Source organism: Takifugu flavidus, chromosome 5, assembly GCF_003711565.1.
Source record: "Takifugu flavidus isolate HTHZ2018 chromosome 5, ASM371156v2, whole genome shotgun sequence".
Lineage (NCBI taxonomy): Eukaryota > Metazoa > Chordata > Actinopteri > Tetraodontiformes > Tetraodontidae > Takifugu > Takifugu flavidus.
In genome coordinates this window covers 3,905,780-3,933,432 of record NC_079524.1, presented here as the reverse complement: position 1 = coordinate 3,933,432, position 27,653 = coordinate 3,905,780, and the positions used below count along the sequence as shown (strand labels likewise).

Sequence of the window (27,653 nt, the reverse complement as noted above, 5' to 3'; positions counted from 1 at the left end):
CAATTGAGCAATTTAATTGAACGTGTAATTGCTCAACTATTCAGCTGAAACACTCTCTATCTGATAGATTTTTCAAATTGTTGGACAAAAGAGTCGACTTACGTCAACTCAGCACAGGCAAACGCTGAATGTTTTGACAGAATAATTGACCAAATGATCAGTAAATTGCCTGGAGAGGAAACCTTTGTGTTGTTCTGTGTGTTTCATTTTAACACTCCAGGGAAGGAAATTTTAAAAACAGAGTGGAAGAGACAGCGGAACCCTCTGAAGTCCCAAACCTGCGCAGTCCCAAACCCAAACTAATAGTTAAAACGTGTTCTCTGGTAAACCAAACCCAACCCAAACTAGCATTTTCCAGTAAGTGAACACCTCTCTTCTGATGCCAAATTTAGGAGATCTGGGGATTTGTGTTTTACACTCTGATGATGAGCCTGCTGGCAGCAGCATGACAAGAAGTGATCTCCCTCTCTGCTCTGTGACTCACAGAGTTTGCTGTCGGGATCTCAGCTACCAAAATAATCTGTGTTGCCACCTCCTTCAGTCTGTGAAGGAAGAATGAAACACACTTGACACACAACCTGCCGTCTGCTCCAGAGGTGGGGGCCACGGGGGATCAATGAGATCCCTCACTGCTCACTCAAGCAAAGTGTCTGGTTAGTGTGTGAAATCTAACATTTGGTCGGCTGATAAACCCCCCCCCCAACACACACACACACACCAAGACCACATCAGTGTCCGGATGATCCACGTCATTAGTGGTTACAACACACATTACAGTGTCACACTGCGACCCCAGCAAAGCTCTGCTAACGTTGGCTCCGCTTGACAAATGATCCCCTCTGGCCCCGGCTGTGCCAGTACAACCCCTCCATCTTCACTCAACAACCCTGCCCCCCCCCCCCCCCGCACACACACCTGCACAGACCCTGGGGCTCAGCCGCGTTCAAAGCCAACTTAAAAGCAGCAGTTTACATCCAGCCACCTGCACAAAACCAGCAGCCGCAGTAGCACCTCCTCCACCTCCTCTCTCTCTCTCTCTCTCTCACACACACACACACACACACACACACACACACACACACACACACACACACACACACACCATCCATCTTGTCGGGGCTCCTGAGTCTTTAATTAGGCTGTGGGTGGGTGACACCCTCTGGAATGTTTATTGTAACATCGCTCAGCTCTGTTTGTCATTTAAAGAAAGACCAGAAGAGAAGGAGAAATAATCGACACTGGAGGAAAAAGCCGAAAGGATCGAAAGACGCATAAAACCACATAAACAGGTGCATTACAGATGGTTATTAACGTAGGACTCATGTATATTTATCAATAGTTATTACTTATGTATCCAGCATGCTGCCAAAATAAGATTCCTACACAGGGACATATAGATCTTTAGTGTCCTGTTGATGGGAACTGGCTGATTCAAAAGCCACGTATATGTTCAGAGGTCAAAGGTGAGCCCGGACAGGCTGTGAACTGCGGCGGAGGTCATCAAAGGGAGTCAGTTTACTGTTTGTCTTTGTTTTCTCCTTCTGGCTGAGCCCATCAAGTTCTGTCAGGTTTCTTTTTAAGCACTATCACCTTGCTCAAAGGTCTCAGTTATCGCCTCTGCAGAGTTCCAGGCTAAACTATTAAATGTGTCATTTCATGCAGCGCTGAGACGACATGGCCGTCCTCTCTGAGATGGTATGGAAATCTACTGCACACATTCTGGAGGGACCTAAATGGTTCCAGAATCTTAATAAATCCTTCCTCCAGTAACTCAGAGCCTGGTCTGATCGCTGCATCTTTGGGAACGCCAATAAAGCCAGATGTATCGAGTGTTACATGGAGTCGGAAAACAGCAAATCCATTATTTTATCAATCGCACTTTATTTCAAGCTATTTTTGAATCTACAAGAAGTTATAATTCCCCAGCACACAAAGTAAAATGGTTTCCTGTCCATTAGCATGCAGCCAAGCTGAGGGGTATTATGTAAATATTATTATTATGCAAATTGGAGGAATTGGAGGAAGTTCTTGTGTTAAAAATGAACATTTCCAAGGAGACTGAGCAACAGCTGCAGTCAGTACGGTTCCTGCATGAGCAGCAGCTCGTCCTGATAAAGGCCCACGCTGCCTCAGCCGTTGTTCTGGATGTCAGCTCGGTTTATCAAAGCTTTCTTTTTTTTCCCAGTTTAGTTTCTTCCTTTAGTAAAAACAGCTGCATGAAGCTGTGACAGCAAACACTAAACACCAAAGAGACAAAACCGCAACGATGAGCCAAAAGGTTTCCCCACGGACGGGAAAAGAAGGTCATTTTATCAGCTACGCCGACCAATCAGGCCCAGCAATTCCGGCGCGAGCGACTGTGGTGAACACACGCGGGAAAGAAGTCCAAAATTACAGCACGGCTGAGGTCTGTCGCCTGTGGAAAACTGCATCTGTGGAGCAGCAATGGCAGCCTTTGACTCGAAGAATTCGGCAAAAACATGCTGCCGCTGCCACCGAGGACATGGCTTTCGAACCCATCGCAGTAAATTACTTTTCTGACTTAGAACATATCTCTACACTGAGTCATTCCCGACCAGGACCGGAACAATGCTGAGAATCAGGCTGAAAACAACAGCAAAAACAGTATTCTAAAACACAAACCTACACGTTTTTGACCAGATATCAGCAAAATGAAAAAGCGTCTTTACGTGTGGAAGCAGCGCGTCGGCTCTTCAAAGGGCAGCAAATGTGCCCAACACATTAAATCAAGCTCAGTCGGAAGGCTTTATATGGAGGCCAGACTTGTTTTGACACTGCACCTTTTTTTTTTTCCACGTCAAACTCAACAACGCTGCAAACGTCCTCAGATGGGTGTTTGGTTTCATCTGCGCAGGAAGTTCTATGTCAGAACCACAAGCGTCCATATGCAGAGCGTCAGCGGCAGATGAGAAACAGTTTGAGGGTGCAAAGCTTCGGTTCGACCGCCGAGGAGGCTCAAAAATGTTCTATTATAGCAACAGAACGTCTGAGCCGGCCTGGGCGGACGTGCAGGTTCCATATGGTGACAACTCAGCCTGTATGAGGATGAAAACACAAGTTTTTGCTGTTCACCAACGCAGTTCTGTCCTGAAACTAAAGAAGGGGAAACTCCGCCATCCCCTCAGTGCAAGCAGCTTTTTTACACATAAATCAAGGAAAGTGAGACAACTGGAGAGTTATGTTCTCCATGATAACACAGAGGAGCTGAAGCAATAGATGGGTATAAATGATCATTTCCATACATTCTGTGGCCTGTCTGAGGCAGAGAAAACAGCAAGAGCTGCATGTGCAGCGCACGTCTCTGGAGTGTTCGAGTGGTTTTATGGGAAAACGTCTGCAAACGCCTGTTTAAAGTTGCTTTTATTATGGGCCTCAGATCTGACGTGCAACAATTCCCCTCGCTAATACAACACACATTTTAGCTATTTAACCATCACCCAGTATCTGCATTCTCGGACATTTAAGCTGCGTCTCCTCTCAACGTGCACCAGTCGCGCACATTTCTGATGCCGCAACAGTGACTGATGATGCTAGAGGCATCATCATTGCACAGAACCTGACCTTGAGTCATTATCAAACCAACTGGGAGTGAGAACATGGGATGGATGCTTCTGTACCGGACTACCTGTGCTGATGAATCACATAATCAGTATGAATAACACAAAGCTCATCAGAGGACGCCGACCGTGCGGCGGCGTCCTCTCAGTTAGGCCAAGTCTGAGGTGTGCAGGGGCGGGAATACTTATGAGGTCTCTGACCTTGCTGGTACACGAGGAGAGAGCAAATGATCAGCTCTCGGCACACAGACAGAAATACTCGGGAGGCAGTAGGTGATACACGTGCGCCCGTGGGCACAGATAGCACCGGCGTGGAACCACAGACTGCTGAACCTTCTTCACCTGTTATTAAACTCAATAGCAACTGAGCAGCCTTATTTGTGCCTCGGTCACTTAATACTTAGATGCTCCTGATTCATGTGTCAGCAAAAGAAAGAGCTGCGAATGAGGCGAGACCGTGCACGTAGCAGCGCATACGGGCAGATATGTGCACTGTATGTGTGTGGTGTCTGTGTACTACTGGCACGGCCTCAGGATGCAGACCCACACACAGACACACACAAACAAACCCTTAGATGTAACTCCACTTACGCGGAGCAGGGCTTTAATTCCTTCTTTATCGTATCTGTGCATCGCACAAGTTCCACAGTGCACGATAAGGAGAAGAAAAAGGGGAAAACACAAACCAAGTGGAGAGTAACATGTGCCTTTTGAACTTGCCTTTCTTCTTGGAACTAGCTTTGGCGTAACATGGCTAGTTAAGCAGATCATTAAATGTAATGGTTTGGGAGGATTGGGAAGCTTTATCTCTGAAGGCAAGAACAAAGTTCCTGATGATCTGGGGGGATTCTGGAGCTGGATTGGATGGGAATTCCCATGACTGCTGGAACAGTTTACTTCTGCTAACAGACAGGTGCTAGCATCAAGCTAGAGGCAAGGAATTACTCACTCAGATTTACACACTGAGACATGAAGCATTTGTGGGATAAAGTTATTCTTTGACAGATTACGTTAAGAGATTGAAGGTCCTCCCCTAGGTAGACACTTTTATTGTTCATGTCTGAGCGCAATAAATCAGTGACTAAGAACTGTCGGGGAAAAAAAAGGAGAGATAGCAAATGTGAAAAGGCAGAGCTTCAGCCAGAGTCATGTAAATCGAATTAAAATTAATAATATACAAAGACAACAAGAGTTACAATCTGAGGCAATAAAGAAAAACTAGATGGAGAGACAGAGAGCAGTGCAACAGGGTCACGGGAAGGGAATTAACTTCTTCAAAGGGAAACAAACAACCGAGAGGGAGGAAAGGAGAGAGAGAGAGAGAGAGAGAGAGAGCCCAATTTCATCTTGGCTAGCTACAAAGAAATGCCATGATGCACATCTTTATTCATGAAAACAGTCGAAGCAGGCATAAAGGACTCCGAATCCTTCTGCAGAACGTCGTGTGGGGATCATCCACACTTTTTCACAGGATCAGAGTGACCTCGAGTTTGTAAATAGTCCCTCCCTTGGCAAATAAAAAGGCAAATGCTGACAATTATTTGTTTCCCTCCTGCTCTCATTCCTCTTTGTTGGTGCCCTCCATCGCTCCGCATTTGAATCACTCCAAATTGGGAAATCACCCAGTTCTTATGTTTATGAAAACACAAGTTTCCAAGAGCCTGCTCTGAATTTATATTTGGTCCAAGCTGCGCAGTGCGTCTCACTCCCTGGCAGCGTGCCCCTCCGCAAGCTTTCCATAGAGGTTTGTCCCCCCTGGTTTCCACAGTGCCGACTGATTGATTTTCTCTTTAATGACTTCCTGTGTTGGGCACGGTCTGGGGCTGCAGGAGTGGATTGGGCACGCCGGGCCTGCGCTTTTCTGCTAGGCTCATCTGCGGTGTTGTAAAGTAAGGTATCTGCCTTTTCTGTGGCCTGGAAGAATGACGTGCTCCATTATAAAAAGAACTGACTCCAATGAAAACTGAGCCTTGGGTCCTAATGGCCGCTGGTTGCTGAGTGGATTACGTGGCCTCGGGGTATGTAAGTCTGAGGTTGATGACTGGGAAGGTGGAACACAAGTAGCTGTGGATGATTAAGTATTTTTAGTATTAAAGTCAATAACTTCGTCTCTGACAGTTTAGCTTTGGGTTTCGCTCTCTGAATCCAGTGATGAATATTTGTAACGGCGTTCCTGGAGGCTGGAAAAGCATCACGGTTCCCAGATTCCTAATCATACAACTGATGAGGTTGATTTCAAAGATTAGCATGAGACATATATTAGAATATATGGCACAAACCACTGCTTTTATTATATATAGAATATATATATCAGCAGAATAATTATTATTATGTCATCACTGGGGATATATTATATACAAGTCTGCGCCCTCAGTGGTGTTTAACAATCTGTCAATCAATGATCAGTTCAATAATTATGGCCTGTCTGGGCGATATAATATGATGAGCTATAGAACTTGTTTAGAATTTAGATCCTGGAATATGGGTGATATTTTCCAGGAAGGCAGCATGAATACTTCACTCTGTGCTCATATACAGACGGCAAGACTTGTGTTTACTTTCGGGTCTGTAAATTCAGATTATTTGGACAAACTAAATTCTATTAAGGATTTTATTCCCCCTCTTCCACAGACATGCGTGACGCTACAACAACAGGAAGTCTTTCCTTCTGTTTTAGTCCTGGAAATCGGTCGGTGCTTTTTCTGGCAGAAAGTCTCTCCATCACCAGTGGGGACATTTGAAGTTTAATCTTCCATAAAAGCTCATTTAAAATGAAATAACAGATCAGTGAAGCTACATTAATCAGGCTGCTCAGGTTGCAAAATCAAACAGAGTCTGTGTTTGGGCGAGCAGCGTAATCCTGAGACCGCCACCCTCCACTTTAGACATCAGAAGGAGCTGCTCGGCTGTCAGGTATTAACCGGTAAGAAACCAAGCACACCTGCAACGCTGGAACCGACATGAAACAAAACACACCCCAAAAACAAAGGCCTCATCCAAGAGCCTATGCGGGAGGCTTTCTTCATAATCCAGGGATGTGCAGCAGATCTGAGGAATGGAAAAAGTCCCACGTGAAAGCAACATGCTGCCACAGAGCGCGTTAGCATTTACGTTTGTTTGAGTTTGATTGAGCTAATTACACCGGGTAGCTTGGGTGCTGCGACAGTGTAAATACGCAGGGGTTAGCCCAGGCCCCCGCTGAGATGAAAACCCTTAACTTTCATCCACATGCAATTAATCAGCATCCAACTCCTGAAACAGACACGGCAGCTTGTTCCATCGCAGATCTCGTAAGCTCCGACTGACACATGAAAGCAGGGTCATTTTAAATCCATTTACTGATTACGCAACCGCAGACCCACATCAGGGGCCGATGCGTCGTGGAAAGACCCCAGTTTGCAACGTCTGCTCGGACCCCAGCGAAGAAGGTTGTGAAACCCGATTTCATTGGGAAAACAAGCGTCACGAGATTTACAAAAGTTTCTGGAGTTGCGCAACGTCAGAAAGTTGTGCAGCAAGAACAGGCTAATTCAATTAAATTTTTTTTTTGGTTTGTTTTTTAAGACAGATGGACCCCCACCGGTCACTCCTCGGGATAAGCAGCACGGGGCACCATGATTCCGTTTCCTTTCAGGAGGGGTTTGTTTTGGAAAAGATGAACAGAGTAATGTTCAAAGTGGAGAGAAAGGGAAGGGGGGGCATGAGATGACCCACATGTCCCACATGTGGCGGCACCAGATGATGCACGCCAGCCGGCTGGAACAGAAATTTGTCATAGACCACATTAGGTGGACAACAGGAGCCTGGGCATGGGCCAGACAGCTGGGAGGTAATGTGCTGTTTGTGGATTTTCCGGCTGGGTCGAAGCCCTTTTTGTTTGACTGGAGGTTGCGAGCCCACACAAAGGGCTGCACACGGGTTCAGGGTCTTTCAACCGAGACGATCGGGTTCTGCTCCGCGTCTGAGGAGAGCGGGAACACATCTGGTCCTGTTTTAGGCTGAGAGGAGCGCTGGCTGTTATCACACCGGTCGGATCCCCCGGGATGGGACGTTCGGCCAGCGGGATCAGGGAACAACCGTGGCGCCTTTCCACTGTTGCCTTCCAGCCTCACTCCCACATCAGCGACGGTGACCTGGAGGTTCTCCAAATGGAACAAAAGGAGCAGAACAACAAGCTGAGGTCTTCCTGGTGGATTCCTCACAGCTGACTGGTTCAGCGGGAAGCGCTGTGATCCATAATGTGGAAGGACTTTGATGGTACAGTACATGTGGCTCCAGGGTGGAGGAGAAATCACTCCACACTTTCCACCACGTTGCGCCCACCCCCCCCTCAAAAAAAAAGAATAATTACACACACAAGCTGCTGGAAAAAATAAAATTAATCATGCTTCAAGAAATATTTACAGGAAAGCTGTTTAGATTCTTCTTTCTGAAGTCAGTTTGAGGAAACGGAGACTAAAATCCTGCATCTCAGTGGGAGGTGAGCAGCGTTAATTCAACCAAAAACTGACCCAGCTAATAAAAGGGCCGAGAGAAACAAACAAATGATCACTTCAGACACACATTTCTAGAAAGTCATATGAATTCATTGAACCTGATGGTAGTCCAAACCATGCTTAGTCGGCCTTTCTGCTACAACTCCACTCGTGATAGAAAATTAAGATGAAGAGGTTTTAAGGCTCCAGAATATCTGCTGGAGTTACATTAAATACACGAAAAACACACCAACGCACCCATGGCTCCTCTGAGGCTGATAGAAGCTTCAGGAGGTGAGACTGGCTGGCTGGTGAAGAAAAGGAAAGTGGAGACGTGTGAAAGACCCAAAGATCAACTGTGAGACAAAAGGAGCTTTTTGGCCCACATCAAACGCTGCACTTCATCACAAACTGTCCATCTCAGCAGTCAAGGCTGATGGTGGCAGCATCACGCTGAGGGGGTGTTGGTCTGCAGCAGGTCGCTGGACTACAAACGGAGAGAAGAAATGTCCTGTAGCGACCTCCCGGAGCATCGTCAAGAGAAACGATGAGAAGATTCGCTGTCCAGCAAGAGAAGGGCAGCGTGGACGTCAGGGTGGATGTCCTGGAGCCCCAGAATCAAAGCCTGGCCTTTGATCTGATAACCAAACTTTGGCTGCAGTTGAAACGGGCTCTTCACACCTCATCGCGGGTCCACCTGGCAGAGCAGCTTTTCCAAGAATAATAAAATAATAGTCAGTCACCGTAGAGACATTTGATACTTTGCTGCCAGTAGATGCGTTTAAATCTTAGCGGTTCATTTAGCACGCTCACAAGCCTGCACATAAACGCTGGAAGCCACCAGTTCGGATGCCATCAAATGTGCTCCATCACTCTAGTGAAGATAAACAAGTTCTGGGGGATCGAATGTTGATCTTGATCAAGCTGCGACCCTCATGCGCCCCGTGCATCAGATATCCTGACAGGTCTGTCGTCAATAATACTTGCAGACACACGCTTATACAGTTTATACCAGCATGGAAAACGCTGTTTTCTCCTGCTCTTATTCCACACTGGATGTTTAGTAGAAACTCCTGCGAGCTGCATTCACTCACAAAAATGAAGTCCCGTCACGTCGCGAGGCGGCCCTGGTCCACATTAGACGTCTTGCCAAAGAGGAGCCGTTCCAGCCGTCTCTTCTGAGAGCTAATGCAATGTTTAATTCAATATGTCCCTCAAACGATGTCCCTTCATAGCAAAAATGGATCCCAGCTCCATTTGCCCTCCGCCTGGTCGCCATCTCCCTGAGCTAGCGCCACTTTTCAGCGAAAGAGACTGGAATGATCCGGATGAAGGGCGGCTATAATGGGGTCAGTGGGAAATGGACCAATAAGGAGCCATTCGATTTTGATGCAGAATTCAAATGTAAGTGGGCTGTTAGGACTTGGCAAAGCTTTCTTTTCTCTGAGTGACTTTGGTTGGATGTTTCGACTTGCTTTGAAGGAAGTCGTTCAGACGCTTTTACAGACGCGCAGAGGTGAAGTTTTGGGATCAACACAGCTCACCTCGCTTCGCCGGCCAGCTTCAGACGAAAACGGACCCTCGTTTATTGACGTGATGCATAACAGACATGGTGGTGCACGCACACCGTCTGACGTCCGTCGGTTTAGTGGTTTTTCTCTCCTGTTGCTAGGTGGAAAAGGGCCTGTTGCAACCTGTTGAGTCACCCAGATGTGGAAAGTACCGATGAAAGGAGAGAAAGGGTTACGCACTATCACCAGACACACAATCCAGACATGACCCAAGCTACGATAAGACCCCTGCTGCCTGTATCCTGCAGAATCGAGTGTTAAAAGGAGTCTGCACTTGGTTGTGGAGGGTACAGAACGACCACTCACACTCCAGGACTGCACGGGGTTTGTCTTTAGGAGCTCCTGTACGCATGTCACCTTAAATGAGAAAGTAAACCTCTGTCACATCTGCTGACGGCTTTTGCACCTGGAGTTCCAGGATCAAGGCCGAGGAAGCCGGCAGGTGTGCTCCCATCTGGCTGGAAAACACAGCAGTTTCATCACACACCTGCCCCAAGTGCTGCTGGGAGCAGAAGGTCGCTCCCAGTTGCTGACACGTGTGTTTTTCTTTAATTGCAGGGGAAACTCCAAACAAGCCCATCAAACAAGCCTTTAATTAGCTTGAATGCAGCCAGGAACTAGCCTCCCCATTTTATATGGTCTTTGCAAACCTATAGGAAATGTTCTATACTCAAATTATAGGAACACATTGGTCAAATTAGGACCAACACATGGGGGCAGAAGAGTTACCTATGGTTATATATTCCACCCAGACAAGTGAAACACGCTAATTAATGAACCACTAGGAGGGCCTCCTAATGGTCTTGATGATCATTTTTCATGTAAAACTGGCGCGCATGAAAGATTCTGACATTTAACAAAGGCGGAGGAGAAGAAATGAAGATGTTTGATCAGCACTCCTCCTTCCGTGCGCGCCTCATCAGGTCACTTGTGTCGTCACAGGCCTGCACTAAAACCTGAACACTGACAGCTAAAAGCATCCTGGCTCCAGCCCAGTCCTACACTTCAGATCAGCATTAGCATAACAATCGCCTTCTTACACCCTGATGGCGAAACCCCAAAGCTGTCACCGCGACAGCTCCACGGAACAATCGTGGGTTTGGAGCGACGCGGAGAGGAAGGATTAACACCGACATCTATCACAGGGCTGGGTGAAAGCCGCCCATCATAAAAGCCAGAGTTTGTCGTCTGCATATCGGGTTTATTCACCAGTCATTCATCTAAACTCGTCGGCTCGGAATAGAAAAACAAGTTGGGCCGTTTCCCCTGATTATCTCTGAAGGAAATTGCAAACAGTTGATACCATCAGAGATGCAGGGCTGTTTTCATAATGCGATGGCCCCCCTGAGCTCCTCCCTTATCACATCTCAGACTTTTGACAAAGCTGATATCATCTCAAAATAATGATGTTGACGCTCTTCTCCATGGTGACGGTGTTGTGTGTTGGGAGTACATCTCGCGCTGTCTGACTCAGTGGCGAGTCACATGACAGCGGGACTCTTTGACTCAACCAGCAGCTGGGTGCTTAAACACACACCTGCAAACACCTGGACTTGAAAGAGATTATCAGAATGCACCTGAACCCTGAGGGAAATCCATTGTGTTAGTTTATCTTGTTGCTTTGTTACGTTATTAATCAATTCCGTTCAGATTGCATATTTTGTGCCTGCTACCAGCTAATTTGTTGGATGTGTGGTTTTTAAAAAACAGGTTACAGGTTCCATTCCAATCATCGCTCCTGTCCAGCAGGCTGGAAGGGACGTAGGTCGGGATGGTGATGCTGTGTGAAGTGGCAGTTTTGGAGGTTTCACGGAGGTCTTCGCCGGCATTTCAACACGTCCAAATATACGACGGCTGCCTACAGAGGCCTCCATCTGAGGAGGACCTGTGAGCAGAACCACCGACAAGGATTGGTGTTTGTAAAAACCACAGCTGGCGCCTTTCTTCTAATTACTTTCTTCTTCTCTGCACATGCAGATCTGTTATTGTTACATCTGAACCCAAGACGAGCTGATCCTGACATGCGTGTGCATCCTGAAATGGGGCCTCCTGTTCAAACAAGGAGAATACCACTCACGGTGAACTCTTTGACCTTCTCCTCCACCTCTTTAACACCCATCCTGCAACTTGTTAGAAAATGTTAGCAATGAGAGAAAACACACCAGGCTGATGCACAACAGCAGAAGGTTACGTGCGTCTCACACTGGCCCATTGGCCACCTTGGCTAACGGGCTCCATTTCCACAGCATCGCTTCACTGTTACGTGGGAAGATGTCAGACTGGGTTCTGTGGCATTTCATTTGTTGTTTGGCGACATGTTTTCATCGCCATTTTGACCACAGTGGCCTGGCTGCTCAGCCTGCGCATCATTCCACGAGGATTATGGGGAGGAGGAGCGTTTGACTGGGGCATCGCTGCTTCACCTCTGTCGTTGGTGTTGTTTGTATGACCGCAGGTCCCATTTAAACAGCTAACCGAGCTCCTCGGGCCGCGGAGGCAGTTGCTAAATCTCATTTGTGTAATGAGTTAGACCAAGCGACTGTGATCCCTGTTGCACGGTTTTAAATTTCCGGCTTTGCATCTCTGTTTTGCACCATATGTGTTTGATCTATATAAATGTGCACGCACGCAGAATCAAAATCAAGCTAATTGCCAAGAATGCTTTGCACATGTGAAACAAACCAGCCTATATCAAAGAATGTGAAAAATTGCAGTTACAGAGTCTTTGATCACGAAGATTTGGGCTGGTGAAGCGTAAGCGTCACATTAGCATCTGTCACTGCCGTTATCGTACAGAAATAAGATGTTGGCTTAACATTAGAGGTGTGTTGCTGGTCAAATAGAATTTATTACAAAAGAAATTGTCTAATAAGAAACATTTCCAAACATCTCTCCACTTGATAACCCAAGCTATAAAGCTATTATGTTAGCATAATGAATGAGTCAGTGCTGCGCAGCTGTGACCCAGACGGCTGTTACATGGGCCTCCAGATCTGACATATGAAGTCAATTCAGTCCCGATTACTATAACAGGAAGTCTCTGTTTGCAGCACTAACAAAGAAGAAAGTGGGGGCTGGATTAAAACCACAAAGTGATGAAAGTGGAGGTGGAACACAAGTCAAGTGGCTTTGTTTCCCTATTTTCGCTCATTTCCATCAGCCAGTGGTTTGATGAAGCCAAACCCCTTTAAAATTTGGAAACATCCTCTTTCCCAACCGAGTAATTCAAGAGCTAATTTGATCCAATTTTGCTGTCACAGCCGTTGTTACCAGTTACTTTTCAAGGTTTTCTAAAATCCTGGTCTATGTCAAACAACACACCAGAACACAACACGTTGGCTTGCTCTGCCAACAACAAAACACGCCGTTAACTTTGAGGGCAAACGCCGCCACCTAGTGGCCACAACTGAGTGTTGGCTACGTTGATGTTGTGCACAGATGCTTCCAATTTACAAAGACAAAGACAATCCCGGTTAAGGGAAAAAAAATCTTTTAGTAATGCATGGAAAAAATGCACTGTGAGTTTGCACTACAGTGTGTGAAGTAAATCAAAGCACATGTTTTTAAAAATCACATTACAACTCTTAACGACACATCAAACATGATACTGGTCTGTTTGGAGCATATGGTTTGTAGGAATATAAGTTGGAGTACAAACCAATGCCAATACAAGAATGTTCAAGGTTCAGTTTTGCAGTAATATATCACACAAGCTTCAGCCGAGTCTTTGTTGCATGTGCGCTGAATCACAGATCAGCCAGGAGGTCAAGTGCACAAACTCAGTGGATCACATCAAGTTTTCAAGGACAGTAACCACGGCTGAGACAGCATCATGGACTTATGTCGTCCAAATTGTCCACAGATGTTCCTCAGCTCATTGTAAACACGTGGCAATCCTCAAATAATAGATTTGTATGACTCATTAAAATTAAAACAGACCACTCTTAACACGGTATTATCGCGAGACTTTGCGTTGTCACGTAAACGCATGCGCAGAGTGCATAATTCAGTATCGCTGTAAAATGATGTATCTATTATGGTATGTTACAAACATTAAACAACTGTCCTGCCCCTTTAGCTTGTCTCGGATAACATCCGCCACATGTACTGAAATAGGAACTCGAATGGAGAAGCATTAAATAGAAAAATGCAAGGTTATTTTACTCGGGAGCCTTCCAGCTAGCTCGTTAGCCGAGGTTAGCATCAGGCTTCAGGTGACAGATCGGTAACTGCATTTGGTCAAGTACCAAAATATACACTGGAGCAAGATGTATTTTCTCTACACCATCATCGCGTCTTTAGTTTCTTTTTTCATTCTGAGGTGGTTGAAAAAGAGGAGGTATTGCACCGACCTTAAGAGACTTGATGGTAAAACGGTCCTTGTTACAGGTAAACAGCCCCTGTTGCTGCAAATGTCTCTGATTGCTGGTTCTGTTTGTTCTATAGCTGTTGTGAAGGTCAGTTTGGGTTGAGATGATATGCATGACATGAAATTGTGCAGTGTGCAGCTACTGCATAGTATCTGAATGTGAAGTGATAACTGCATGGATGATTACTGATGTTTTCTTAATAAACAATCATTGATGTCCACTGTGGGTTATATTTATGTTCAGGTGGGAATTCTGGTATCGGCAAGGACACGGCTGTTGCCTTGGCAATGAGAGGTGCCCGTGTCATCATTGCTTGCAGAGACGTGGAGAAGGCCGGGAAGGCTGTGAGGGAGATCAAGTTTAAGAGTCACAGTCTTAACGTCTTTCACATGGAGCTGGACCTGGCCAACCTGCAGTCTGTGAGAGAGTTCTGCAAGAACTTCCTCCAAAGAGAGAAGAGACTCGACATCCTGATCAACAATGCAGGTAACGACCAAAGATCGAGCAGATGACTTCAAGGGAATCAAACTACCCAGTAGAAGAAGTGTGCTGAGGCAAAGTATTAAATAAAATAGCTGGTCTTGTTACTAGAGGTACAATTGATTCTTCTACATGTAATAATACATTTAAAGAATTCTCAACAAGTAGGTCCAAAGAACATACACATTTCCAACAAAATAAATTAAGATACTTCTACATCTGTCTTCTCTTTCCACTTGTCTTCATTTGTTTTGCAAAGCTAAAATCGAAATAAGAGCTCGTTTAGATCAGATCAAACCATTTTTGGTACCACAACTGAGGAGCAGCTTCTCTGCATACCTCTTCTTCTTCTCTACCTCCAGGCATGCCCAGTGTCCTGGATTGGACAGACGATGGATTCAGCATGTGTTTTGGCGTGAACCACTTGGGCCACTTCCTCCTCACTAATCTGCTCCTGCCCCGGCTGAAGGAGTGCGCCCCCAGCCGGGTAGTCACCCTCACGTGCTCCAACTACAAATACCAGAAGCTGGACTTCCAGGACCTCAACTACAATCTGCTGCCGTTCTTCACCTACTGCCGCAGCAAACTGGCCAACATTTACTTTAGTCAGGAGCTGGCCAGAATCACCGAGGGGAAAGGGGTGACGTCTTATGCCGTGCACCCTGGTTAGTGCCCCCCTCTTACAAGACGAAAAGAAAAAAATCTAATTTGGGCATGAATAAGTTCAGATCGCCGGTCTTCAATATTTTCTTGTGTTTCTCCAGGGTTTGTCCAAAGTGGTTGGACCGCCCACTTCTCCTTCCTGTTCCGGATGCTGATGCAGGTGATCATGTGGATGTTTTTCGTGTCCTGTGAGACGGGCGCTCAGACCGTCGTCTACTGCGCCGTGTCGGAGGAGGCAGCCAGGAACAGCGGGGGTTACTTCGTCGACTGCCAGCCAGCTTCGCTGCGCCCTTTTGCGAGAGACGCTGGTGTGGCAAAAAAGTTGTGGGAGGCCAGTGAGAGACTGGTGAAACTGGCCTGATGTGACCAAAACCTCCTTTATGTGTTGGGATTCTAGTTATTTATGGTTATTTAAATATTGCCGTTTTCCTTTCTTCCTGCTCTGTCTGCAGTGATGCAGAAACTTTAAAGGAATTCCTTTTTTGTGTGAAAGCCCTGGTTTTATTATGCATCATCATTTGGTACAATTAAAGATCTTGTTTTAATTTATCGTGCGTGATGGCTGTGAGTTTTGACGAAGTTTAAAATATCACATATACACGAACACGAATAGACATTTTTGTTATTTGTTTTTATAATAATTGTGGCACAATCTGCTGGTAAAATCTAAAAAACCACTGAGATAAAGTAAAGATTTGTTCTGTCTTTGTTTGGACAAAGATTTCAAGAGCAGCTGGGTGATTCTATTTATTTGGCTTTGCAACACACGGCTGCTCCCTCATGTTTTGAGTTTGGGGGGGCTTCCTGTTCCAGGCGGATCAGTAGTGGTCATCACTGCTGTGTCTGATTGATGATTACAGATTACAGAGTCTAATACCCCTAAAATAACGCGGCTCCCACAGAGTCACTACAGGAAAAGTCAATAAATGCAGATGAATTCATGAATATCGGGAAAGTTTTATTTCTCCCTCCCGAACATCCGAACTCATCAATAATAAATAAACTGATTAAAAACCTGACGTGTGCAGAGTGCTTCCCGGAGACTCTGGATCTCCGCCTCGCTGGCCTTCTCTCCGTCTTCCAGCAGTTTCTCCAGCTGGTGCTGAGTCTGGCGCCACTGCTGCGCTCGGACCTCTGAGTCCTGCAGCCGTTCCTCCATCATCTCATCTTCTGTGGACTCTCCTCTTTCTCCAAGAGCTTTTATGATCTCAAGGCATTTCCACTCAGTTTAGAGTTATAAACTACTGCTCCATGTCAACACCTGTCTCACTGACTCCTGTCAGTGGTTTGACTGGATTCTTTTCTAGAGCCTCCTGGTTTATCTTGGTCTCCTCCAATTCAGACTCTGTGATGTCATCAGGTACTTCTTGTTGATGAGGCCTTTTTTTTTTGTGACTCTTCTTCAGCCACGACTTGCTTAAGTTGTCCGGCTATTTTCCAGTCCTCAGTTCATTTATTTCTGCTGTTAAGTTTGGAAGAAAAATCCAGTTTCGATACATTATGTGCACGTTTTCAAACGAGGCAACGGTGAACATTTGGGGTTGAAGGTTACCATAGGGGGGGTTCTCATAGACCAGGCAGTGGGCGAGCTGAAGGACCAGCTGAAACCTGCCCAAGTCTCTGCAGGACGACAGAGACAAGAAGAGAGGCAGAAACAAACGTCGGACGGTTTAAATACAACAAGGAGAGATTAATGAGGAAGAGTCGTCTGGACTTGGCAGCTCTGGGGGAGGCTGAGGAACAGACGATGAAGAATCATCATCAAAGTCCATTTCAGTCCTGTCATTCCAGACCCAAAGAGTGCACAACTGTCTCCGTCTAGTCAGATGCTCTGAGCGCCCTGAGCCAGGGAGTCACAAGACAGGAACATCTAAGAGGACATCCGTGTTGTCTTGATAAACATCTGTATTAGGTGAAGCATGAAAGTTAAATAAATACAGAAACTGATTCAGCTTCTCTATTTAAATCAACATTTTATTGATAACACCTTAACACATCTTGAAATTATAGAAACACATGTTTCACGTAAGAGAGCGAGAATCTGAGTATTAATCATATCATACAGAATTAACCCAAATAGACAAAAAAAACAGACCGACTAGAAAGAGCCAACTGGACGGACGTGTTTGAATCAGAGTGGGCTGACTCTGATGTCAGCGCAGCTTCACTGGCTGCCCAAAGAACATGGCCCAAAGAACATGGTGGAGGGTCCAAGTTTGTCACCTGGCTGAAGTCGACACAGCTGTGATGATAAATTGAACCTTAAGTACATCAATAACCTCCAACTATGAGGTCGTGTCTTGTGCGCCCCCTGCTGGAGGCCCTTTGAATTGCCTCCAAGCACTGCGCGTTCTGTACGCTACAAAGGCAGCCAATCTGCACTGACAACACAGAGCAGCCCCATAACAAAAAAAAGCATGCAAGATAATCTTCATCCCATCATCATCACCACTGGCAACATCACTCATTACTATCATCACTCAAATAATCATCTTAATTATATCGTCTCCAGACAAAAAAAAATAGCCACCTGCACTTAAAAAGCAGCGAAAAATAGAGACAGAGCGAGTATATCAGCATTCAGTAGAAAAAAACAAAACAAAACATGTAAATTTAAAAAAAAACACCCAAAAACAAATGTGCTGCTAACTGTCATGCAAAGAAAACGTAAGCTGCGAGTTGTGAAATAAGGAAAAGGTCTCATGTTGATTTTCAAGGCTACTAAACTCACAAAGAACAAAAGAACAACACCTTTATACTGTACATGCTGCTATGTCTTCTTTTTTCTCAAGGGGGGGGGGGGGGCATGTTTGAGTGCTTTGACCTTTTAGCAAGGAGGAGACATAAGTACAATAACTTAGGGTTTCACTTGGTGAAAAGAAAGGCTGCATTTTGATTTTTTTTTATATTAAACATAGGCAGAATCAAGACAACATGGCATAAAACACAGAAAAGCTCTTAAGGACAACGTATTTCAGGCAACGTTGATCATCACAGGAAAGTGTAAAACCCCCTTAAAGACGAGTCACATATGAACCAGGGTCCTTCTGTGTACGGACAGACGGCAGCTTCACAGATGCATGACCAACAAAAAAAAAGGCAACAATAATAAAAAGATACCAGAATAAATAAATAAATATTAAATTAAATAGAAACCTGAGGACTATTCACCAAAGCGGGCTGCCCAACAAGCGTGAAGGCAGCCAACGGCGGTGAGCAGAGTACAAGAGGCTAAAAGTAACTTAAAGTCCAGAAGATCAACCACTCCCGCACAAGCAATTAATATTGGAAAAATCTACTCCAAAAAATGTCATCCAAAAAGAAAAAGAGTGGTGGGTTGAAGGCAGAGAACATATGTGTCCTTCTATCACACAGGCGTGCGCACACACACACACACACACACACACACACACTATCATGGCCCAACAGAAACCCCACTATCTCTGAGTTGGACTGTGTGAGTCCTCCAGCACTGATGTTCAGGGGATTCTGTTTGTGCTTGGAACAGACGCACGCGGTGGTCTCAAACATACAGAAACATTTAAAATAATCTATAATAATCACACATTCTATCACAAGCTTGTATGTGTGGTGCATTATTTCAATATCTTAAAAAAAAAGACCATATTTATTTAATTAATATCCTTTAGTGGGGGGTTTCTTTATATATTATTTTGTCCAAACAATTCAAATGTGTCACTAACGGCAGGATATATATAATCATATATTATGAGTCCTTATTTTCCCTAAATAAAAATAAATTCTCTCCAACATTATATATCACAATATGATAATATCTATCAGAAAAAGTGAACTTCTGTTTCATTTTAGAATGGAGAGTACAGTGCAATGTATCTGTCCACAAACCTATTTCAAACCTCCACTACCTGTTGGTTGTCTTTGATTAACAGATTACAGAATCTGTCTAACTATGATATATAAGTGTGACTGACAATTACAGTCAGTCACACGCTCGACCACTCAGCTATCGCTTCAAATCAAAAGAAAAAAACATGTAAAAACCTCAAAAAGAAACAAAAACCAACAAAATCTCAGTGTGGGTTTGGGCACTTTGAGCTAATACAGGGACAAAAAACTGCCAATATCATTTTCCACTCAATAACAACAGTTAAAAAAAACAAAACTGCAACTGTTACTATGGATAAAAACATGCCGTCTTAAAAAGTGACAAACAGGTTTTGACAAAGATATTTCCACCAACTTAAGAAACGACTGGCTTAAAGAGGTTGAAATTATGCAGACAACAAGTACAAATGGCAAATGTTTAATTATAATAATATAATGAGAAAACCTCTACTTAAAACTTTACATACTGTATTTCCAGTGCAGTGTTTGTGTGTCACACAAGTGTGTATTCACAGGAGGGCAGCAGACAGTGGGGAAAAGAGCACAAGAAGAGTGCCGAGCACACCCACAAGTCGGCGTGATGAAGAGATGAAGAGGAAACCGCGACTGACGATGATGATGGACGGTGTTGTGCGCCAGGTGACCGGCAGGGGGCAGTAGTGGCCAGGAGAAGAGATGCATGCTGGGGGCTGTGGTATCCAATGGGTGACGGGTTGCTGCTTCAGGACGAGGGGGCCCAAAGTAACACTGAGCTTGTTCTTTAACCCCCCCAATCGTCTTCATCCCGTGAGTAGAACGTTCTCGACAGACAGCGCTTTGACCTTCGACCCTGAAAAGGAACTAAAATGAGCCCGAGTCCACACTATTTCTGGTTGGGGAGAATGCAGCATTAGCTTAGCATAAAGACAGGAAGCAGGCACCTCACTGCAGTGGTGCCGCTGGTGCGCCTGAGCAGTGGAAGTGGATGTTCTGCCACTTGCTGTCTCTGCGGTGCCACACACGGGTCTCCTCAGACTGGCTGGACCTCGGCCGACCCTGGGCGTCAACATACTGAGTCAGGCGGATGTAAGCGATGCAGGCCGCGTCCTCGCCGATCAAGTGGACGTGGGGGTTTAAGATGGTGGTGTGGATGGGCTTGTTGTTCTTGGCCAAAACTGAAAAGTCCAAAGAGGAACTTCAGGACGCAAAATGACACTAAAAGTGACACTTTAAACCATGATCTGCTCGTAAAACCTACGGTTTTCAAAGTAAAATCTGTGAAAATCCATCCCCTCCACCAGGTTCCCCAGAGCTTCTGGCTCAAATGAAGTCAGTCCAGGATCGCAGATCTTACTGAAAACACGGCAGAAGTTAAACCCATTAAACATTTTGACGCCAGCAGTCACCCACAGCTTAATGACAGGAAGAAAACTCACGCGTAGGCCTCAAAGTCCCCATTATTGATGGCCTCTATCAGCTGCTCTGTGATCTTGATAATCTCTTGCTTGCGTGCTGTACAAGACGGCAGGAGGAGAAGTTCACCGCCACAATTCGAACAAGTCGGGCAATGTTAGTCACCTCAGAAGTTCATCCACACCGTTAAATCGGCTAAAACTGAGCCGCCGTGTTAGCCGCCGATGCTAAACGGTGAGATTCTGTGTAACACACGTGCAGCTCGACCAGCAAGTTAGTTCGCTCTTGAATTTCTTCTCTCCCTCACGTTTTCCCAGCCTCTCACCCTAAATCCATCTGAGTAGTGTGCACGAGAACACACACAAGCACGTTCACTATCGTTACGCCTTGAACAGAACACGCCAGACGCGACCCGTTCGAGGTCAAACGAGCGGTTAAGAGCGGCGTGCCAACGACAAACCACACCGTTAGATGCCCCTGTGGCAGCTGCCGTGCGCGGAGGGAAGGCGCATACTCACGCTGGGGAGAAGACAGGGGGGGGCTGGAAGGGGACTGGGGGGGAGGTGGGGAGGTGGCGGGCGCAGGCGGAGGGGCGGCCCTGGCGGCGGGCGCCGGGGCAGCTTCGGCCTCGGGCGCAGCGGCCGCTGGCGCCCTGCGAACGCTGCTGACCAAGTCTGAGAGCCGAGACACTGAGACAGGACGTGTGTGTGTGTGTGTGTGTGGGGGGGCGGGGGGGGGGGGGGGGGGGGGGGGGGGTTACACAGATGAGAAACACAAGACTGTATGAATAGACAGTTCAGGAAGAGCTGGCTCAGTCAGTCATGTCTTTGCTTGTCCTTTACTCTTCCCTTTTCTCCACTACTCACTCTGCATGGGGACAGCGGGGGTGTGCGGAGGGGAGGGGGCAGTGAGGACAGCGGGAGGTGGGGTGCTGGCGCTCCCTTCCCCGTCAGACGTGGGCCCCGAGCCCCTACGAACTGAGCTCAGAAGATCGGAAAACTTTGTGACAGCTGGGTTCAGGATGGGGGGGGGACAACACAAGGAATTGATGATGGTTAGAAAACAAAAAAAGTGAGATTTATGGAACACAAACTGCAGCTACAGCACGGAGCTCCCATTTATGCCACTTTTCCAAAAAAGGGATGGACCAGGATCTTTTTTATCCAGATCTGGAGACAGATTCCCGCTCATCCCCCCTCATACGTGCAGGCTTTTGGATTTAATGGGAGTCTTTTCAGTGTGCACAGGATGGACGCGCATAACGGCGATAACGAGCGTTACAACACTGCTCGTCTGTTTAACCGGCTGGCAGAAGGAAAACGCAGCACAGGTGCCGACACCAGCCGGGGAACAGAGGTAAAGAGGGCGTTCCTGCAGGAGAATGAGATGGCATGAGACGCAGAGGTAGGAGGAATGGGGGGGGGGGGGGGGGGGGTGTAGCACCACAAGAGACATGACGGCAGACCTTCAAACACCTTCAAGTTCAAACCGAACGTCTCAAATGGCGCCACGCTGTCGGCCTGATTGGGATCCCTCAGAACTAATAACAACATCAACAATCAATAATCCAGCCAGCTGAAACCAACAGAGCTACAAGTACGGAGCGCCGGGGGAACACGCACGTTCCGACGTCCCAAGGGCAGCAGCGTTGGGTCACAAACCAGCGGTAACCGAACGCGGGTGCAGCTGTTCCCCACAGAGCGCCGTTCTCACCTGGATGTTGTAGTTTTCTCTGGAGCCGACGGAGCCGACAGCCGCCCTCTCGGCTCAAACTGCTGTGTAAGACTACTGTCATCTAAGGGTGGCGCTAGCAGAGCAGTGTGCTCTTTTTTTGCTAATGACCCGACACCATGTCTCCATTTCCTAAAAGCGGGGCTAATTTTAGACCCCCCCCCCCCCCCCACAAGGTGCCCTTGCCCTTTCCCACTCCTGGCAACTGTGATTTGGGAGCTCGGAAGAGATCGTTCAAATACTTTTTGGATTTAATCAGCATTCAAGCTTGGTGTTTGATTAGGAAAAAAAGAAAAAAGAAGGCGCAACCACACTGAGCAATTACACAGGTGGGACACAACCGCCTCTACTTTCCAGAAATGACTGGACGGCTCGATTCTAACAGCCAGTCATCAGCACTGTTCAGAACTATGAACCGATCAATATAATACATTTAATGAATGAATTAAATGAATAATTAATACGTATTTCTCCTCTATTCAAGAGTTTTTATTCATTTTGGACAAATCAAATGAAGTTAAACTGTTGACAGGCCACCAAAGCTGGAAAGTGGTGTCATTTGACGTGTTTCCAGCTTGAACTTCTTGTTCCCGTGGTTTTAAGATGATGTTTTGCTGCGGTGGGTGTTTTTCACAGCCTGATTCAGACATACTGCCGTCTGCTCGGGGGTGACGTGTGCTTGCGTTGGCATAGTAACCGAGAGACACAGCCATACATTCACACACGCTCGCACAATCGCCTGCTTCCTTTCAAACGTTTTACCTTTCACATCTTCGTCCTCCACGGTGGTGTTGCTGGAGTCTGACGATTCCTGAGAGCAGAGACGACAACGCTCAGTTCGGCTTCGGCCGTGACACCGCACACGCTCGTGATGTCACACACAATCACACGTTATGGACATTTAAAACGCAAAAAAAAATCCAAAAACCAAGTCAGCACATGTTAGTAAACTCTGACATCCGCCCTCCACAGGGTGCCCTTGTCTCTCCCTGCATATCAAAATTGTGCATTCTGTCCGTCCAAACAGCCGACGGAGCGGATTCTGGTTCTGTCCTCTTGAGAGGGGCAGCACGCGAGCTACCCTCCAACTTTCCCTTTGCCCCCGGTGTGGCTTTTGCTTCTCAGGCTTTCGCCAGAGGACAAGTTAGCTCTCTCTTTTCCAATTAGCAGATTAAATGGGCTTAAATTCCCATGCATGTAGAGGAGACATGCTGACCTCATTACCAGAGCACAAGTGCACATCATCACAGGCACAAAGCACAGAAGTAGTTTCGCTGCTTTCTGAAGAGCAGGTGGTGACCCGAGGGGGGAGAAAAAAGTGTGTGTGGGTGTGTGTAATTAAGTGTGTTTGCACTTCCTCTTTGGATTTAATTGTAATAATAGTCATTTGGTCTTTATCATGACCGATTACACGCAGTCATGTGACAGACGGTCACCTTTCGTGTGTTTCTACACCCCTGTATCGTCCAGTTTATGTTGCACGGTTAGAATGAGCACCGCAGAATTATTATAATTATATTATTATTTTATCATTTCGGGGGGGGGCTGAAAATCTCATCTGAAAATCCTGCCATCATCTGAGGCAGGATGCTGTGGTAGCAGCTCAACTCTGCTGTGAATGTGTGCCGAGGACTGCTAAAATTAGTCACATGAGCAAACAGCTTTGATTAAAATGACTGATAATCTCCATTCCTAAGCAACACGCACACAGACACACACACACATGCATTAAAAAGGGGGCAGAAGAGTATAATAAAGAAGATATAGGACAGGTGGGGGCTGGACGTTGATGTACCTTCGTCCCCTCCGCCGGATTATGGATGACAGTTGTCTGAGGTTCCTGAGGACAGGGATGGATGTGGCGGAGTGGAGGAACACAGGACAAATGTGAGCCAGGGGAGACAGATGAGAGGGGGAGAAAGTGTTGTAGGCAGAGATGGAGACAAGTTTAAAAAAGGAGCAAAACAGTGACATCAATGTTGGACAAAAGTGCTTGTTAAAGTTGACAAAGGAGCGATGAAGAATCCGCCAGAGCCAAGCTAGTGGCTGAGCTGAAGACCCTAATTTGGAGTCTGATCTGTTCTCTGCACATGGAGCGTGCACACACACACACACACACACACACACACCACACACACTAAGACTCGGGAAACTATTTTGGTTATTTTTCTTATTCTTTTCCAAGCATGGCTGGGTTTTTCACTGCTCTGCATAATTCTAAATGGTCTCAGATGTGCAGACAGCCGAGGACATGGGAACTGTAAATAAGAGGAAATGAGTCAACTCGTGCAACATAAACAAATGTGCTCTAACAGTTATATATTTGCCTGAAAATCTTACAGTGTATGGCAATAGAAGGCATTCCTTCCCCTCGCACTACTCAAAAATAGAAAAGTCTTAAATGATGTTTTGTGGATTTTCCTGCACAGCTACGGTGATTGTAGCCCTCCCACATCTTCTAAAAACTCCCCCAACCCCGAGGAAGTGACACCATTGTGATGACCAATTGTTGGCATTCTCAGCCGTGATGGCAGTGGTGTTGTTATGGCAACTGTCACCCGGGGAAACAATCTCTAGTGTGCAACCTCGTGTGAGCCTGTGATGAATAAGATCAAAGAGCTGATGGTAGGAAGGGTTTAACAGTTACACACTGACCTTTGGCAGCAGGAGTGAGTAAAAACTAAATGATGCTGATGCCATTTTAACCATTTGGAATCCTTCATGACACCCCTGGGCGTACAGCGTACAAATATAGCGTCTCCAGCCATGTCTACTGCTGCTACAGAGGCACAAATGGGCTCAGATATGGGCTCATGTCACTCGCGGTAATGGTGGTGATGCCTTTAGAAGACAGCCCTCATAGCATGACAGCTATCCACAGTTAGCATCCTGATGAGGAGATTCAATGAGCCAAATAGCAAATAGGTTAAGTAATAAGTAGTAGAAAAAGGTCTGTCGGGCCATCACATCCTTCAAATGTATATAAAATACACATCCCAATTTTCCATTTGCCACAGAGAAAGCAGAACTTGCTTGCAACCTTTTTTGAATGTTCAAATGTAAACTGAAAATAAAACCTTGACCTCAATTTCTGTATTAAATAAATGTAATGATGGAAAGTAACTTTTAGCTTTGTGAGTTAGCTGCGTCGCCGGTTACTGCTTAACCAGCATTGTATTTATTATTCATCATTAACGCAGCTTTTAATGAGAGCCTGAATCTTTTGTATTGGTTAACTGCATTATTTAATTAAAATCTATGAGTATTTGCCAGATAACAGTTGAAGTTCATCACTGAACTCTTTTCTTCTGATATGTGTGAGTATCTGTGCTATAACAGAAGGCCTGATGTCAGGTAAATGCACGTGTAACCAGCTGTCTGGAGAACTACGTTTTCAATTCCACGCGTCTCCAGAGGTTTCCACACCGTGAAGACAAAAATGACTCTGTGGCGCACAAAACACTCTGAAGACCTTTGGACTTTTACCACTTGTACAGCAGGGAGCCGCTCATCTGCGGCGGCATAAACAGGATGGAAAGGGTAAAGCTTACCGACAGGCCCAGCAGGTACTGGCTGCCTGCTCCACTCAGGTAAACTTTCAGAGACAGAGAAAATGCCACGGCAGCACGGTATCAACCCAAAAGCAAGGCACATCCTGCCTCCTGACCTAACGAGGGGAAACGCTCCTTAGGCCGCCCGCTGGTTCAAGACCTTTACAACCAATAAGGCAGCAACGAGACAAAGATCAACCCACAGACAAAGGTGAAGATGTGGGGAAATGGGTAAACAAAAGACAGGCAGGAGGATCGGCAGACGCACCACACACACACACACACACACGTCCAGTAGCTGAAGGGGGTTTAAGAGGTAAATACCAGAGCAGGTGAAGGGATGTTTCCTTTGGGGCTGGTGACTATGCTGTTTTTGGTGCTGTTTGTCTGGGGCTGTGCAGGAGAGGAGAGTGAGGAGACACAAAAACAGTGTTAACATCAGCAAGAGTTGTGAGTTTGTGTTCACGCACGTGCACGCTGATACTTCAAGGCCGCCTCCCCTTTTCAGGAGGAATCCATCTTCTGTCCTGTTTGCCGTTAACTGCGTGACAAAATAAGCATTTCCGATGTGGCTTTGTGCCGAGGGAGTTAAAAATGATTCCAACACAATATTTCAGCGAGTTGCGAGAACTCTGTGTCCACAGCAGACTGCTGACCTCTGCTGCTTTCAATTCCACCCTTCAGAGATCCGACCGCACCATTCAGCCACGGCGAAGCAGCGTTTTACCCCATCGCTCAGCAAACAAGCGTGTTTGTGTCCAGCATGCAGGGCGCAACAGTTGACCTTCGTCCCTGTAAATGTACTGAGCTGGAGGCTTCAATTGAAAGCATCGCAGGTATTTCAGCCTGGAGAGCGAAGCAGCGACCCTGAAAGCGTTCCAGTCGCCTGTGCGATGAAAGGGCGGTAAGTTGTGTGAACGGGCGGACACGTTACTCGTTTTACAGAGGAAAATGGAGGTGGGGGTGCACTTCAACATCAGCAAACACAGAATATATACAGATAAAAAGCGCAGCATAGAATTTAGGAGTTTAAATGACAAGAAGACCACACCCACACACACACACACACACATATGCTGCATCAAACCCATGTAAATGCACACATACACATGTGATGAAGCCACCCAACACTGCTGTCAGCATTCTTCCTCTCTTCAGCAACAGAAAATGTACCAGGAATTCCCCAAAACTATCTCAGGGATTTAGCGTCTGCATCATGATGTGAAGTGATGAGAACCCCCCACACACACACACACACACACACACATATGCTGCATCAAACCCATGTAAATGCACACATACACATGTGATGAAGCCACCCAACACTGCTGTCAGCATTCTTCCTCTCTTCAGCAACAGGAAATGTACCAGGAATTCCCCAAAACTATCTCAGGGATTTAGCGTCTGCATCATGATGTGAAGTGATGAGAGTCCCCCACACACACACACACACACTGTGGTAGCAGCGATAATATCATAAAACAAGTCAAATGTTTAAAGAAAAATTACTACAAAGGAGATGCAGGTGAGTGGGGATAAGACGAAACTCCACATCCAACTCAGTTTCCAAGAACACCCACAGATAAGGCGGGTCGGGGTGTCCACAGGTGGATTTCCAGGTGGGAAAGTTGATGATGGAAAAAAGACTTTGGGAATGATTGGTGTGTACAAGAACCTTGATTTACCCATCCAAACATAATCACTTTATATTTTTTTCACATAGTTCGAAGCTTTACTTTATACTTTGTTCTTCCGTTTTGATGTGCCGCCTCTGTTTCTAAAAGTGTGTGTCTGACAGATCTGGAGCAGTTTCCCTGGAGAAAAGCTGATGGAACTAAAACATCCTGGTCCTATTATGTTTTCAGAAGAATGTCGGAGTTAATCTTGTTATTGACTCCTGCTGCTCTTATAAACCTCTGAGCCTCTGCAGGTCTTTAAAATGTAATGCTATTGCTGTTGCTGCTAGCATCCGAAC

At 46.1% G+C, this 27,653-nt stretch overlaps 2 protein-coding genes across 36 annotated transcripts in view; one reads left to right on the top strand and one right to left on the bottom strand.

The window, feature by feature from the left end:
- Positions 1–13,607: 13,607 nt before the first annotated feature.
- Positions 13,608–16,156, top strand: si:dkey-174n20.1 (uncharacterized protein LOC796174 homolog). 2 transcript variants are annotated; one of them, XM_057031865.1, is made up of 4 exons: positions 13,608–14,013; positions 14,238–14,480; positions 14,837–15,139; positions 15,239–16,156. In XM_057031865.1, exons 1-4 carry the CDS (start codon positions 13,893–13,895, stop codon positions 15,496–15,498), a joined length of 927 nt encoding a protein of 308 aa, XP_056887845.1. In that variant the 5' UTR covers positions 13,608–13,892; the 3' UTR covers positions 15,499–16,156. The 2 variants fall into 2 exon arrangements, with proteins under 2 accessions (XP_056887845.1, XP_056887846.1); XM_057031866.1 differs by having other exon boundaries at positions 13,641–13,663.
- A 928-nt stretch (positions 16,157–17,084) lies between these two features.
- The window catches only part of camk2b1 (calcium/calmodulin-dependent protein kinase (CaM kinase) II beta 1), a 31,448-nt gene continuing 20,879 nt past the window's right edge, over positions 17,085–27,653 (bottom strand). For 12 of the 34 annotated variants that reach the window (XM_057031830.1, XM_057031839.1, XM_057031841.1 and 9 more), the window contains 9 exons: positions 26,003–26,071; positions 23,923–23,967; positions 22,890–22,938; positions 21,263–21,406; positions 20,915–21,085; positions 20,420–20,495; positions 20,242–20,336; positions 19,925–20,158; positions 17,085–19,833 (listed from right to left, as the gene is read on the bottom strand). In XM_057031830.1, the coding sequence (XP_056887810.1) occupies positions 19,926–20,158; positions 20,242–20,336; positions 20,420–20,495; positions 20,915–21,085; positions 21,263–21,406; positions 22,890–22,938; positions 23,923–23,967; positions 26,003–26,071 (882 nt within the window). In that variant the 3' untranslated portion in view covers positions 17,085–19,833; position 19,925. The remainder of the gene's footprint in view (positions 19,834–19,924; positions 20,159–20,241; positions 20,337–20,419; positions 20,496–20,914; positions 21,086–21,262; positions 21,407–22,889; positions 22,939–23,922; positions 23,968–26,002; positions 26,072–27,653) is intronic. The other 22 variants (XM_057031860.1, XM_057031861.1, XM_057031853.1 and 19 more) reach the window with 3 other exon arrangements.

Excerpts from the sequence above, each read along its gene's own strand:
- si:dkey-174n20.1 (XM_057031865.1), top strand. The coding sequence starts at position 13,893 with ATGTATTTTCTCTACACCATCATCGCGTCTTTAGTTTCTTTTTTCATT. Across the intron at positions 14,014-14,237 it reads TAAAACGGTCCTTGTTACAG|GTGGGAATTCTGGTATCGGC; the intron begins GTAAACAGCCCC and ends ATTTATGTTCAG. Across the intron at positions 15,140-15,238 it reads GTCTTATGCCGTGCACCCTG|GGTTTGTCCAAAGTGGTTGG; the intron begins GTTAGTGCCCCC and ends GTGTTTCTCCAG.